This window comes from Sebastes fasciatus, chromosome 5 (assembly GCF_043250625.1).
Source record: "Sebastes fasciatus isolate fSebFas1 chromosome 5, fSebFas1.pri, whole genome shotgun sequence".
In the NCBI taxonomy this organism is placed as follows: Eukaryota; Metazoa; Chordata; class Actinopteri; order Perciformes; family Sebastidae; genus Sebastes; species Sebastes fasciatus.
This window is the reverse complement of record NC_133799.1, coordinates 37,018,372-37,034,626: the sequence shown is the minus strand read 5'-3', so window position 1 is coordinate 37,034,626 and position 16,255 is coordinate 37,018,372. Positions and strand designations below refer to the sequence as shown.

The following is a 16,255-nucleotide window of genomic DNA, read 5'->3' as shown; positions in this document are numbered from 1 at the left end:
GCAGGTGATAATTTCTGACCCTGCAGGCATCGTACGGTACCGTCAGTACTGTAGAAAACGAGTACTGTCACGTTTTTAGAATTTTGGACTTTCGACTTGGTACCGAAGTATCGGTTCTCATGACATCCCTACTCCCTTCGTGGCGTTCACCACTCTCTGTACTTCCCAGTTCAGAATTATGTGGACTACATACAAACTGACTTTGTGTTGACTGTCACGAAAAAACTGTGAAATTCGTGTCTATGTACACATCAAAAATGTTGTAACTATTTCACAAACTGCTGTGCGACTGGGCTGAGCTTAACAGTTTCCAGAGAAAAATTCATCCTTTTGTAATGAAAGGATGAATTTTTATCTGAAAGTGGTTCTAAAATACATGTAGCCCTCGGCTCAGTACAGCCATTACATAAAGGGCTTCAGCACACATTTTGAAAAGTTCAAAGGTCAGGGTAGCTGTATCCTCTGTGTGAGTGTTAGTAGGCATTAGCCGCCGGTCAAGCAGCTAGCAGGAGCTGATCCATTAGCTGTGTGTTGTTAATGTGTTCCAGATCTCTGTAGTCTTCTCACCATCCGGATCATCTCTGCACCTCGAAATGTTTTTGCTGTATTTGGTTGTGAAAGTAGACGAGGTTGTGAGTGTGTTTTTGGAGTCAGAACTGACATCGAACTGAATTTGTGGTGTCATCCCCCAGATTTACTGTACCAAACACAACTTTGCAACAAAGATGGAAAAGATGCTGGATGCCACAAATGGTTGAGTCTATAACCACAAGTTCTCTCACCTGCACTTTTTCAATGGAGACCAAACTCCCTCTTACTTTAAATTGCATGCAATTGTGGTAAAACATGCTACAATGCCTATTGTCCTTTCATGATGAAGTGATTACACCATGGTGTTTCTCTACACTGGGTTGAAAGATTCTTTAAGTCCCACATTTTCCCGTTTTCTTCTCAACATAAATGCCTATCCTTGTGGGTTATATGTGAGAGGTCAAATGGACATATTTCTAAGGAAACAATCCCAAGAGAAGCAGCAAGCACAGGGTCAGAGACGAATGCAAGTGAGAGACAACTCACAGCTGCCAGTGAAGCGAGATGAGGGACCCAGCATGTTTTACATTTAGAGTGTCAAGCCTCAGGGTCAGCCAGCAGCAGCCATGGGAAATAAATAGCTTAATAATGGTACGATCCGCTAGCTTCTTCTCCACCCACCTCCTCCGCCTCCTTGAAACCTCTGATGAAACACTTGTGCTGGCTTGACTCTCACATGCTTAGTGCTGTAAAAGGGCAGTATTTCCCTGCTGTACATTGACCATCCTCAGAACCCTACAGTAACCTGTTGTACAACTTGTATGACTGGATTTCCATGGAAATGTACCTGGGGAGCAGCCTTTTGGCTTCGACTGCACAAATGGGTTTTGAATCACATTGAACTTTAAAGAGCACACTTGTCAGTTGCCAAAAGTTACAGTGAAAATGTCTGGCCTTGCCAGCACAACGCTCTTCATGGCTCCCTGCTGGGGAAATAGGACTCAATCATTGCCTGGAACATTGCAGCCCTTGCTTTGGGCGTGTCATTTGTACACCATGTAGTCTGTACTGACTGAAATGTAAACACACCCACGTGAATATGCTGCGCTCAGAGCTGGTGACGTAGAATAAAAAGTGAGAGAGAGTGCTTATGGTCGGGAGGGGAGGTGGATGGGTCCGACAAAAACGGGACTTTCCACCAGGAGACCGGTGTTTGTGTCCCAAAGTGTTGTTGAGCTTTTTGAAGTTGCTTTAAGCCGGGCAGACACCGTACGATTTTAGCCCGTTTCTGGCCGCATGACTCATTTTAGAGTCGGACCGAATTTCATCTTCATCAGGCATTGTTTGCCGTGCAGTGTACGGGGGGGAACTGATTAACTCCTCCTGACCGGCTGTCAGTCGAATTAATTTCTTACATGTCAGAAATTTCGGTCGGCCGTCCAAAGCTTCTCACACAGTTGAAACAGAGCCATGAGCCGATTCCCCAACGTCAGTGCCTTACTACCTCCACCAAGGCTGAAGGCCTAGGAAGGAGGTTATGTTTTCACCTGCGTTGGTTTGTTTGTTTGTTAGCAGGATTACTCCAAACACCTGTAGAATCAGCATTTTTTCACATTAAACTCGGTGAAATTACAGTTGAGTTCGCCCAAAGCACACTTGGTGATTGTTAGAAAGAGTAACGACGATGGTTTAGGTGAGTTTTATTTTGTTTCTGTCCAGTTTGAATGAAGTGTTGATCTCAACATAAACAAAAATAAACGAGCTGCATGGAGAGGGGGGGCAATCATACTCGGGCACCTTGGCGGAGGTCTGCGCTCTCCGAGTGCCATTCTAGTTTCTACTCTTTTTACAGTAATCAGACCGTAGATATCTAGATAACAATGTACAATAAATATAGTAAAATGTAGCTAGCTTACCTCCAATTCTCTCTGCGAAATGGACAAGCCACACTGTCCATGTCTTCCTAGCCACCTGAGAGTCCATATACGCCGCTGCCTCTTTTTTTAGACGTTTCAGCAGACAGGATGGCACAGATGATCAAGGCTGCACATTTCTGCCTTGTTAGCACTGTGACCCGTACAGACCTCTGCTAGCAAACACACTTTACCTGCCTCAGAGCTTTCAAACAGATCTTTATTGACAACTGTCAACGGCCCTCAGGTCGTGAGCTTTGGCTTCACATTGCAAACGATCTACTCGTACAGTAGGTAACAAGTTACTCAACAACATTTCTAAATCGTACAGTATATGCCCAGCTTTAGTGATATTTGGGACGTGTTTTCTGTACTAATGTTACGTTGTTTACATACGTATTCAACTTAGTTGACGTACTTATTTTATGCCCAACCATGATGTGTTTCCTAAACCTAACTAAGTGGTTTTGTGTGGCTCTTGGCGTAGATTTGTTGCATACGCATAACCGCGACCGTTTCACGGCAACAACATGGTGTCTAAATGACATGTAAAAAGCCTAAAATATGTTATTATGACACGCAGAATGTCCTTAAAATGTGCTATTTATATGCTTTCCCATGAGATCAGGTTGCCTAAACAGATCCATAAAAAACACGAGTTGAACTTTAGTTTGTGGATTCTGTTCTGAAATACGTTGAACGTTATGCAGATACATATTGTGTTGGTAGTGAACAGCTTGCAGATACATTCAATAGAAATGTGTCCTCTTTGTGTTGATAATAACATAATGTGTTGCACATGGTTGCAAGTGCCTTGCTCAAGGGCACCTCAGCGGTGTTCAAGAGGGAGGGGCAAGTTGTTGAGAACAGTGACTTTTCAGCCAGAAGCCCACTTCTCAAAGCTCTCTAACTCAACATGGATGTGTGGGTGGCGTGCCACAATGTGTATATTAGTGGGTATTGTATGGAAAGGAGCAATGTACCACAAACCACAGAAGTAGAAGGCAGACGGGCAGCAGCACGTGTGAAGACTGATCTTTGGGTTCTGCTGCTTTTCAAAGTTAAAGCAGAGAAACAAGCTCTTATTGGAGGAGAAGTGCTGACAGAGGACAGGCAGCGGACAGCAGTGAGGCGGGGGGGTGGGGAGGGGGGGGCTGCTTCATGACGATACATGGATGCCTTTAACCACACGTCAGGTGTCATCCACCTGTCTCAGGCATTCTCATTCTCTCTCTCTGGGTACAAAGGTGTGGCCTCTGAGCTGGAACACAGTGGCGATTCTGATCTATTGCTTGTGGAACTTCTACATGGAATATTTAATATTTAATAATCTAAACACTAGGGCTGTCAATCGCTTAAAATATGTAATTGGGATTCATTATTAATTAATCAATTACTAATCGCATCTTAATCACAAATTTTGTATCTGTCGAAATACCTAAACGGGAGATTTGTCAAGTATTTAATACTCTTATCAAAATGGGAGTGGAGAAATATGCTTCCTTTATGCAAATGTATGTCTATATTTATTACTGGAAATCAATTAACACAAAACAATGACAGACATTGTCCAGAAACCCTCACAGGTACTGCATTTAGTATAAAGAATATGCTCAAATCATAACATGGCAAACTGCAGCCCAACAGGCAACAACAGCTGTCAGTGTGTCAGTGTGCTGACTTGACTATGACTTGCCCCAAACTGCATGTGATTATCATAAAGTGGGCATGTCTGTAAAGGGGAGACTCGTGGGTACCCATAGAACCCATTTTCATTCACATATCTGGAGGTCAGAGGTCAAGGGACACCTTTGAAAATGGCCATGCCAGTTTTTCCTCACCAAAATTTAGCGTAACTTTGGAGCATTATTTAATCTCCTTTGCCAGCTTCTTCACTCTAGCTTTAAAACTGAAACGCCACAACGTAAAAATCGCAAGTTGCGTTAATGCGCTAAAGAAATTAGTGGCGTTAAAAAATAAAACGGCCCAGACTTCACCACAGAGACTGAAACAGAACAACACCAGCACCACAGATGACTAGAGCACCAGACTAATGATCTTTTGCAGCAGTAATTAGGGTCAAAATTACATTTGACTTGATGATTTTGAAGATCTATGAAGAGAAATACAATTCATCATCAGTGTTATCAACACTTCCAGAAATGAATGTCGTATTGCAATCTGAAGTTGCAAGTTTGACGAGACGAGGAAATGATGAAGTCACTTGCAAACTTTGGTGATCTTTTTTTTAAACTGTCCTGCACCAAAGATCATGTGTTTAAAAGGGTGTATAGTGAAAGAATTGTTGATTTTTTGATATGTCATTTTCAGGCTTGTGCACAAAATGTTTTTTTCAAGGATTACTTGACTTGTGTCTTTTGTTTGTGATTTAGTCCATTGTACCTATTACTAATTCCTAATACTTGTGAAGCCAGTGTACTCACAAGGTAAATTGATGAGATCTGGAAACATGGCAACATCACTAAGAGCAAATCTGGTGGGGCAAGAAACACAAAACTGACAGGTTTCAACAATAATTTATTACATGGTGCATGATAAGAAGATTAGTGTAAAGTCTTTGTCGATTTGACTCCATCGTGACGTAGTATATCAAAAGGGGGTAGTGATGCCGTGATAAGATTACGATATATCCCCCCCCCTGGAGTCTAGACACTGGTGGTGGTGGTGGTGGTGGTGAAGGGAGTAGCTGCAGATCCATTGGAGGGATGTGGAGCAGGACTGGGCACTGAATATGATGAATCCTGGAGGTGACGGGTGGAGGCGGGTTGCCTCGGTTTCGCACTGAAATGACAACTGACAGCAGCAGAGAGGAGCACAGTTTTAAAACTTGATTTGCAACGATATGATTGGCTCATGGAGAGCGTGGCAGAATCTGCTTGGTTATCTAAGAGTGAACCACCCACAGTCAGCTGATAGAGTAGGAGCCAGTAGAGAGAGACAGAAAGGTTGTGAATGAATGAGAGTGGAAGGAAGGTCTTCCTGACTGAACTTCCGCATTAGCTTCATTAAATCTGATAGAAATATACTGAAATAAGAGCCACGTTTTGATCAACAGGAATTATCCTTTAAAGGTACTGAAGATGAGGATTTCTTGCCATTTTATTTATACACCAAAACACATTGTTGTTATTAGGGATGTACCCAAATATGTTATTTGGGAAAGCACAAATAATGCGATGGAAACAGAAATCTCTTCTACCGGAAGTTGTCTGTTATTATTTCGGGGAGGGAGGGGGGCATAAAAAAAACGCCATGATTGACATGTCTGTTTGTCAGTTGTTTCCTCAAATCCATTCATATTTTTGTGGCCACAAGACAATAATACCCATTCTGCCCAGCCCCGCCTCCCCCACCTCGTCAGCACACAGCAGGCAGCATCAGGCTGCAACAAAGTGAAGCTGGGAACCTTTTTATCTGTATGTGTTTATTTTCCTCCATTAAGAGACCCAGTTGAAAGTCTTACAGTTTCTACACATTAATGAAAAGTGATCGCTATATTCTGTTGTCGCCCCCAGCCACCCACAGTCGAGACGGTTCATAAAACCTAGTTGAGTTAAAAATTATATAAAAACAGAGAGAGATGAAAAGTTTGATTTGATGCCTTGAATGCACAAAAATTGCATTGCCAATGAACATGAGGTTAGAAGATACAACTTTTCCCCAATTTATTGTGACTTCCGGCATAAACCACACCCGCGCCCAGGGCTCGAGTTTAAGGATGTCCCGTCGTTCCGGGGCCGAAAAAAATGCGGATGGGGAGGATGAAAATTAATTTTGGGACCAGAGTTGAAAGAAAAATACATGAAGGACAACTTGCCGAGTACCTATCGATGTAGTTGGATCGTAGGAATATAAATCGATACATTGATGTAGTAGATGAATCGTAACTCCCCTAGAGTTAACGCTCGCTATCGAGTCAGCAGCCGACGTTTGCATTTACAGTGAGTGAGCTGACCATAACGTTACATTAACTATGAGGAGTCAAAACTCTGTAACCGCTCAAATCATGTTACTGATGTTAACCACTCATTTTCTTACTTACTCCTCTTCATCTCCTATGGGTGAGAAGGCTGCAGTGAGATCTCTCCATCACATATTGTCTGTGGCAACGTGCTGCTCCTCTCCCCATGACAGGAGCATCTTGTCCAGCAGCTCCTCCGACTTTTAGACGCACATCAATCAGGGTTACTTCTAACCTTTTAGGGGGCCCATATGCAAAATCATGTGTTTTGACCAAATGCTACTTTTTACGCATAGAAATCATTTGCTTTTAACATAGCTCAAAATGAAAAGAAAAGTGCAAATTATAAATTAAAAAACAAAAGTTTTGGATAAATTATAAATGTATTTACAAAAATAAACCACTTTTGATGTTCGATATAGAAAAACAAAGATTTAAAATTTGGGACGGTCTGCTGAGGTTGTATTTCGGGGCGGTTCCGGGAGGATGGTGTAAAATTCTATCCGAATAGTCCGTCTTAACACGTGTGGTCCTGTACATATTCAGAAAAAACATATTAAAACATATTTTCTTCAGCTATTGTTAAAAATAAGCAAACAAAACAAAGTGTTTGAAGAAAACATGTTCAAAGAATCATTCTGCCTCCACCTACGCTCCGCCCACAGAAATACGTCACCATCTTTACTAACAGAAAAGGGGTGTATTATCAGGGGAAGGATGGTGCTGCTTCTTACTGGATTTGCGTTTGACCGGTTGTGGCTACAAGCATGAGACTCCTTTTGAAAGAGCGTATTGTTACTGCAGGACCTACAGCAGATGTGGAGATGTAGAAACCCTGTAACCTGCCTGGAGCTGTTTCTCTGTCAGGCCTCTTCATCTGACACTGCTTATCCTCTCTTCCCTGCTCTCTCTCTCTTTCTTCCCTCACCTTTGTCTCGCTGTCTCTCTCCCTTAGGCATGCCCGGCTTCATCAAGTCCCCCGACGATCAGACAGGGATTTCGGGAGGAGTGGCATCGTTCGTGTGCCAGGCAGTGGGTGAGCCCAAACCTCGCATCACCTGGATGAAGAAGGGGAAGAAAGTCAGCTCTCAGCGCTTTGAGGTACGACTCGAGAGCAGGCCTCAAAGCTCCCCATCTCATGTGTGCAGTACTTCTCTGTCTCACACCCTCACTGTTCATTAGTTCTCTACATTTATGAGTGTCTAAGACAAAGAGAGGCAGAGCAGGTTAGGTTGTGTGCTGCCATTTTATACTGGATGTGTGTTTAACAGCAGCATGGCTGAGCTGTAGACTGGGGCTGGATTTACTTATTACCACCATGCACAGAAGCCTATACAGCAGCGTTCCTGCACTTAGTGCCTGTTTGGAGAGCACTGAATGCAAATCAAGTTGCAATATTCTCCTGAGATGGAGAATACCTGAGGCTCAGCATCACAGTGAGTACATAGTTCATTGTTGGCAGGCACTGACGGGTTAGAGAGTAGACGTGTGATAACCCCCTGTAGCCGAGCCAGAGGCCATCACATGATAGACTGTCTGCTTTATTCAGTGTGTGGGCGTCTGTGTAATAGCAAGTTAATTTAAGAGCACCATGACACCTCTTACCTCAGACCTCCAAAGTTCCAACAGTTAGATTTGATATTTATCGACTGATCTGTTCATTTATCGAATGAGAAAATAGCAAAATTAGCTACAAAGCAACAAATAATTAAAGCTTAAAGGACCAGTGTGTCACAATTAGGGGGATCTATTGGCAGAAATGGAATATAATATTATTAGTATGTTTTCTTTAGTGTATAAACACCTGATAATAAGCTTAGAATGAGCCGTTTATATCTACATAGGGAGAGAGTCCGCCACGTTGCACCGCCATGTTTCTACAGTAGCCCAGGATGGACAAACCAAACACTGTTAACTTTTCCTGCTTGGGCCGGAGTCGATAACGTTACTCGCTGCCGTCGCTGCGTCTCTCTCTCTCTCTCTCTAGAGGCTTCAGTTGGTTGCAATCTCCTCACCTCAAAAAAGAATCCCATAATAACCTTTCAGCATATTGTAATTCAAGTGTTCTGAGAGGAAACTAGACTTCTGCACCTCCTCATGGCTCTGTTTTCAGGCTTTAAAAAATCCCATGACGGGAGACTTTGACCAATCACAGGTCATTTCAGAGAGAGAGCGATCCTATTGGCTGTGCTCCGGCTGGTGGCCGTTGCTTGGTATTACCTCAACAGATCTCAACATGGCTGCCATCACAAACTTTCTCGTTTTACAGCTAAACCGTGCACTACAAGATGATTCTGAAAACATCTGAGGAGAGAAATAGGCATTAACAGAATATTGATTCATATGATCATTCATATAATCAGCGCTGCCTAGTTTGCCCGTCTGGTCGGAGTTTGTGAGTGATTGACAGTTGCTCAGAGACGGCAGCTGGTTGCTTTTTTTTACAGAAATAAAACCCATTTAGTTCATTTTGGCTTATCAACGTCCTTTTATCAATATATAGTCAGACGACAGACACTACAAGCTGAGAGTGAAAGTGTCTGCTCCGTACGGAGTCTCAGCTCAGAGCAGGAGGAGTCAGATTTCACACACAGGATGAGAGAGAGTTGACAGACCGAGAGATGGCGGAGGATTTGCGAAAAGAAAACGTGTTTATTTGGCAATATTTCAGATTTAATCCCAATGCTATCAGGGAACCATAACGTTAATGAGGCAATCGCCGCGAGGAGAACGGCGCGTTCACAGCCGGTGTGCACGGCGCCAGGTAGACCACTGCAGCCCCACAGCGAAAGCTGGACCGGAGAGGCCGGACACACAGCCATCTGACGTTAACTCTCAAAGTAAGCGCGCTACACATATTGAGCGCCATCTTTTCTTGTGAAATGTCCGGTGTAATCTGTGACACCGGTGTTGTCATTTGTTTATTAACCGGTGGGAAAACTTCCTCACCTTCACATCCCTATTTTACACTACACTTTTAGATCCTGATCGTTGTACCTACAGTAGGTTCTTTAAGGTAAAATATTTTATGTCTGGATCTTAAAGTTTTAAGTTGGCTGTCAGCTGGATGTGGACTGTCTCGACTGTTGCTAGCTTGAGCTGCTAGGTTTGTTTTTAGCCTGGGGGCTAGGCTAGTTGTCGCTAGCTTTTAGCATTTCTACGGATTTTATTATGGATCTTAAAGGGACTGTTTGTAACTTCTTACACGTATAAATCACCCAGGTCGGTGTCCCATGTGCGCGCCCGCATATCATATGCACGCTCGCGTGTGGCTACGCTGTTCAGACAACACTCCAACACAAACTACACGGAAGCACCAAAACCGCAAAGTTCTATTTAGTGAAGCCCGTCTGTTAAACAGTGTTGGCTGCTGTGTGAGAACACGGGGGAGACCGTAGCTTTGGTCTCCAGGACAGGAGTCTCTGCTGTACTCTGCTCCTCTGCTCCTCTGCCTGCCTTCACTCAGCTCGCTCCACTTCACGTGCATGCGCGCACACTCCACGCTGCAGAAGACTTCGTAGCTTCGTAGCTCTGAGAATATCTAGTGAATGTTCAGTGGACGTTTGTGCAGAAATAACTGCTGCAGCTCCTCCAGACCAACAGAGGTTTCCCGTGTCTTGTGAAGTGACGGGGCTCCGCAGAGAGAAACGTTATCGTCTCTGACCGGGTGCCGGTGTCTCCCCTGTTCCCTCCGGCTGCGGTCGGGAGGCTGAAGCAGGAAAAGCCAACACTAGGATCAGCATTGATTCATGGAGAGACCTTCTTCTGGTCAGCTAACATTACTGCCAAGCAGCTGAAATATAGAGTGATATTGTGCTTTTAGCTGAGCCCGACGCTGACTTTCGTTGACTTAATGGCCACAGGTGTCGCTGTTAACAAGCATTTCTGATTCATACAAACAGTCCCTTTAAGCTTTTAGCACTTTTATGGACTTTTACTGACTGCAAGTGTGATGGCTGATGGATCTGAGAGTCAATCAGGCCACCTTACCGTTTCAAATCTGAAGAAAAGCATCACTTCTCAGGAAGCCAAGCTCAGAGAAAAAGACAAAATCACATTGGAGTTTTCCACTGTCGCCACCACCCAGGCAAAACACCTCGCAGTCCTCCGCTCCTCTGGCTGCTACCCAGGCAAAACACGTGGCCAGTCCATCTCACTCCCCTGACTGCTCCACTCAGGTAGAGAATCATGCTCCAACCCTTCCGTGGCCCGGCTCCAGCATTACAGGAGTTCCAGAGCCTGAGGCTGTTTCAGCCCAGCCTGAATGTCCGTGGTTCCTCATGAGAGCAAAGCCCAAAGCAATGGCCAGTTCGACAACCTTGCTATGTTCCAGCGGAGGCGCGATCATTCGGCACTAGGGGTAGAGTGAAGGTTCTGATGAGTTCAACTCTAAAGCACTGGATTGTTGCCTGCAAGGATAAACATGATGCCAAGCGCCCGTCTTCCCCTCCTTCACCGCTGGTCAACAGGTTTGATATCCTGGATATGCAGGACTTTCCTTCACTGGAGGGACGCTTCCACCTTCCAGTGGCCAAGTCCTCCTCCTCCCGCTATAGGTTGATGAAGGACGCTGTGATCAAGAGAAACTCAAGAGGTTTCAGCTCTTTTGTCTGGAGACAGGGTTTATTCCAAAACCCCAAATGTCCCGACTGCCGGTTATCCCAAACAAAAGCACATGGCTAATTATTATGCAAAATGATGTCATCGGACCTTCAAGGTCTCAATATTGTTTTTCCTACCATGGCATGACCGGCCTACTCTGTCTCTGGCTGACATACCCTGATATTCTTACTCTAAACCTAACTAATCTCACTCCTCATGCCTAAACCTAACAAATCCAACCAAAGAAGACATTCAAGGCAAAGAGACGGGAAGGTCCGATGATGTCATTCTGCATAATAATTAGCCATGTGCTTGTGTTCGTTGCACATTGACAGTTAGTATTTTCGTAGCAATGGCTTTTCGGAACAATTGGTTGTCAGAACAATGGGCAGTCCCCCTAAGGACACTGCCCCCCTGCTGCAGCAGTCACAGGCTACGGCCATCCATCCCCAGCCGCCGAATGTGGCATGCACTATGATACCGCCTCTATCGACGCTGATTATCGGTATACCATAGTACTATAACGTAGTAAGGGGATGTTAAGTCAAAACTGGCTGTATCCATCTGCTACCCGGGTGCAAAAGTCAAAGTGGTGTCATCCCTCGCCTGCTTACAGAACACCCCTCTGTTAAGAAGGTCGTTGTCCACGTAGGCACCAATGACACCGGTCGGCAACAATCCCAGCTGATGAAGAGGGATTTTACTGAAGTTTTTTTTTACTTTTAAAGCTAATGGAAAGAACATTTTCATTTCAGGCCCAATTGCAACACTGGGTCAGGGGGCGAGGTGTTTTAGCAGACTTCTCAGCCTACATGGCTCAATGTAGAGCTCAAGTGGGAGCGCACTGTATTCTTCATACGAGATGATCTTCACCAGAATCGACTGGTATCACGTATGTTGTCAGCAGACATATCTCACTGTATCTCACTCTGTCTAGCCCACCGCCCTGACTACTTACAATCACTGGCACATGTGTGATATTAAATACCAGGTCTCTGGCTGGCAAGTCACTATTAATGAATGATTTTATTACCAAGAAAAACCTTGATTTTATGTAAGTGCTGCAGCCCTTATCGAATCAGCTCCCCCATACTTCCATGTTAATCAGTGAACTAGAGTACTTAGGAAAGGAGTTGGAGTAGCCACTTTGCTTTATTTGATAATGTCTACCAGTGCAAACAGCTGTCTTATGCGAAGTTTGACTCTTTTGAATATGTTGCGCTTCAGTTGAGATCCTCCTGTCGAGCAATGTTAGTAACCACTTACAGGCCCCTAAAATACAGTGCACACCTTTATGTTGACTGTAATAAACTACTGTCTGTTGTGCGTATTGATTTTGACTGTGTTGTTATGATTGGTAGTTTTAATATTCATATTGATAACCAACAAAGTCAGTACTAAAGAACTCTTGTACATCTTGGAAAACTTGTAACAGATTCAGCACATAACAAGGGACACATTTTAGACCTCATTATTTCCAAAGGTCTACATATCTCTGAGGTTATGGTGACTGATGTTGCCCTTTCGGATCATTACTGTGTTTTCTTTAAAATGACCATCTCTACTGACCCCAGCACAATTTGATATCTCCAGGTCAAGATGCAGAGGAAAATCTCATCATTCTTTAAAAAAAAAAATGACAACCTGTCCTCAGTCAGGAGGTTGATAGTGGAAGAGGTTATCCTAGGTGAGATTTATAGTGATACGCTATTTCTCCTTCATGGGAATGTACTGTATGTAAATGTAATCTTTTATATGACCATTTCAGACCAATCAAGGGATGATGATGATGATCAGGCAGTTTAAGTTGCTGATCTGTGTGTGTGTGTGAGAGAGAGATCTGTCTTTATTATCTATGTTCTCTAAATTAATTTGCATTGTGGACATTGGGTCTTTTTATGTGAATTTATGTCCCACACCGTTGTGACGAAAAGAGAGCTGAGCCGGAAGGCAAAGCTCTCGATCTACCGGTCAGTCTTTGTTCCTACTCTCACCTATGGTCATGAGGGCTGGGTCATGACCCAAAGATATAGATCCCGCGATCTATATCTTTGGGTCATGACCCAAACCGGCCGAAATGGGCCGAAATGGGTTTCCTCAGGAGGGTGGCTGGAGTTTCCCTTAGAGATAGGGTGAGAAGCTCAGTCATCCGTGAGGAACTCGGAGTAGAGCCGATACTCTTTTGCGTTGAAAGGAGCCAGTTGAGGTGGTTTGGGCATTTAGTAAGGATGACGTCAGTCAGTTACTCAGTCACTCAGTCAGTCAGTCACTCAGTCACTCACTCACTCACTCACTCACTCACTCAGTGACAGACTTTTGCGTTTGTAGGGCTGGCCATCTGCGGTCCAGCCAAAAAGTCATAGGTTTATGAGAAAAAGAGTCGGAATATTATGAAAATAAAGTCATAATATTATAAAGTAGTAATTTCACGTGTTATTTTCTTTTTTTCTCGTAAAGTTATGACTCTATTCTCGTAATGTTACGATATTTTTTCTCGTTAAGTTATGACTTTATTCTTGTAATATTATGACTTCTTCTTTGCCTAAAATGGCTCTTTTGATAGTAAAGGTTGCTGACCCCTGCTTTATACCCTATGATAGACAAGATGAAAAGTTTCAGTTTTAGCATTCTATATTTTTTGGACTGTTTTAGACCATGGGAATAACATGTATGAATTGTGGTATATATGTGGTTTGACAAAAAAAAAATAGTGAACAAAATATTGAATGTGATGGATTGCCTGGTACCACTTCTATACAATACATATGCATTGGTCCAGACCTCCCAGAGTCTCCTGCTGAGTAGCTCATACATTTGAATGTGCAGTATCTTTGTGCACTGTGCCAGAGTCTAGACATTGTATGCATGCAGCTGCATTAATGCACACATTAACTGATTGTTTGATAGGACTGTATGAGCCTTCCTGCAGGACTCTGGAGCAGCAGGAAGGCTCATTAGCTGCCAGCCAACCCAAATGACTTCAAGTGAAGTGACTCAACATGAGTCCTGCGTAGTCGGAGACACTTGGTTCATGTCGTTGTGAGTAATAGGAATTATCTTCCACCTGTCTGCTCAGCATTACTCAAACTGATGGCTACCCTGTGTGTGGGGGGGACGCAGCCCTTCCCGATGCAGACAGACAGTCCAGCTCTCCACCTCTCTTTAACTGTCCTGTTATTCACTTTTATTCACTAGACTCAGGCTTTTTGATTGATGAATACAATAGAAAGAGAATCTTTAATCAAGGTCAGTCAGTGGTCAAAGATAAAGATGACTTCTGCAAGTCATTTAAACCATCTTTGACCATTCAAAAACACCAACCTATAATCCTTTTGGAACACAGGACACAACCTTGATGTACCCAAAGGTCCATATTTACTGATCTTGGTCTTGACCACTGTTGAATGTTGACATTTTCTGATTTTCAAAGATATATTTCTTATTCGGGTCCAAATTCAATTGTTTTACCTTTGGCACTACAAACAGTGTATTGTGTTACATCAGTGCAATGTTCCCTATATGTAAATACATTAATGAGACCAATTAATACATAGACTGTAAGAAGTGGACGTAGTCGCTGAGACGTCATCCATTGGTTTGTGGACTGTCGTTTTTCAGCCTTGAGTTTGGCAGTTTGGCCATTGCTAAGGGTGTAAATCACCAGTTTCATCACCATACAGTGTTATATTGATTCTTTGGACAACTATATGTGACGATATCATAAAGTCTGCCATCATACCATTTCAATTTGATTCAATTCAGTGGCCTGCGATGGATAGGAGACAAAGTCATTTAACCCTTTAATACAATCAGTTACATTTATATCAACTCACAAAAAGCAACAACAAAAATAGACCTCCTGTTTTCTGGTTGCCGGTCAATGCTGGTGAGCAGCTTGTCAATAAAATGAGAATATCTGGTCAGCCCACCTTCAGTGAGCCTGAGCTAACCCCCTTCACTTTAACCAGCAGGCAGCAAGACACAGGAACTAGCATTAGGTCTTTAGGAGCTGTAGCATTTATTCACCAACAAATAATCTGTAACTTACACACACTGCACTGCTAATTGAAATAGAATAAGAGTAGAATGGACGTTCCCTTTCAAATCAACATAGCAGGATTGTTAGACAGTTCATTTTATGCAACCAGTGTAGCATTAAAGCATGGTGAAATTAGCAAGCTAGCTAGTTTACTAGTGGACAGCTGGCTAGTCAGCTAGCTTGCTAATTCCACTATGCTTTAATGCTACACTGTTTACAGAAAGTTAGCTGAATGGCGGGCTGGTGGCCGGCGGCAGCTGCAAACACATGATCAGCGGTAAAGTCACTCTGCGCTAGCTGTGCCATTGTTTGACTAGGCGGAAGCGCTAGCCTTGGCGTGGCGCATTGCTGGAAATTGCCACTGAGCACTGTTCTCAGAGTTCAAATTATTTGACTGGTCAATGATAAATGGACATTTATATAGCGCTTTTCTATTCTTCCGACCACTCAATGCGCTTTACACTACATGTAAATATGTCCATATTTCAACTTTGACCTTGGTTTCCACTGACCTTTTTCAAATCGCAACAGCTGCAACTGTTGTTGTTGCCTAGAAACAGTGAATGCTGTTCTTTTACGCAGTTTTCAATTACATGTTATACCTGCGCCGCGCTTTACGTCTGCAAGGCTCTGTGCCCGACCTCGTGATGAGCGAAGGCAGCTTAACGCTCCCTCTGCCTCACTCCGCGTCACTCTAGAGAAGGACAAGCTACCGGCGAGCTGCGACCACACTTTACGGACCTAACCATAACAACTAACAACAATCTCTGTTTTCTGTGCTAGTCAAATGACCATGGAAAACAGTTCAATGTCCGTTCTACTCTTATTCTATTTCTATCGATTGGACCTTGTTTTAGTGTAGACCTCTTAATCTCAGTATGCATAAGTTTAAACTTTGTTAGTATGAAATAGTCTTTTTCCATGTCGGGGCTACTGTAGGATGGCTACATAATGGACTTGTTTCTCCTTTGGACTAAGTGTTCCTCTAACTGATGGCTTCCCTGTGTGTGTGGCGGGTTGACCCCCTACCGAGGCAGGAAGAGAGTGCAGCTCTGCACCTCCTTCATTAGAGCAAGAATGTGATTCCTGCCAGTCACACACACCGCAGTGGGGCGGAAGTGTAAGGCCCATTGCCCTGACCTCTGAGTCTTTACCCCCCCAACATTCCTAAAGCCCCTCACATACCTG

General features: G+C 43.6%; 1 protein-coding gene across 17 annotated transcripts in view; it reads left to right on the top strand.

Moving 5' to 3' along the window:
* ptprfa (protein tyrosine phosphatase receptor type Fa) overlaps nucleotides 1–16,255 on the top strand; it is a 452,868-nt gene that overhangs the window by 163,022 nt on the left and 273,591 nt on the right. For all 17 annotated transcript variants that reach the window (XM_074636845.1, XM_074636843.1, XM_074636842.1 and 14 more), the window contains exon 3: nucleotides 7,382–7,527. In XM_074636845.1, the coding sequence (XP_074492946.1) occupies nucleotides 7,382–7,527 (146 nt within the window). The remainder of the gene's footprint in view (nucleotides 1–7,381; nucleotides 7,528–16,255) is intronic.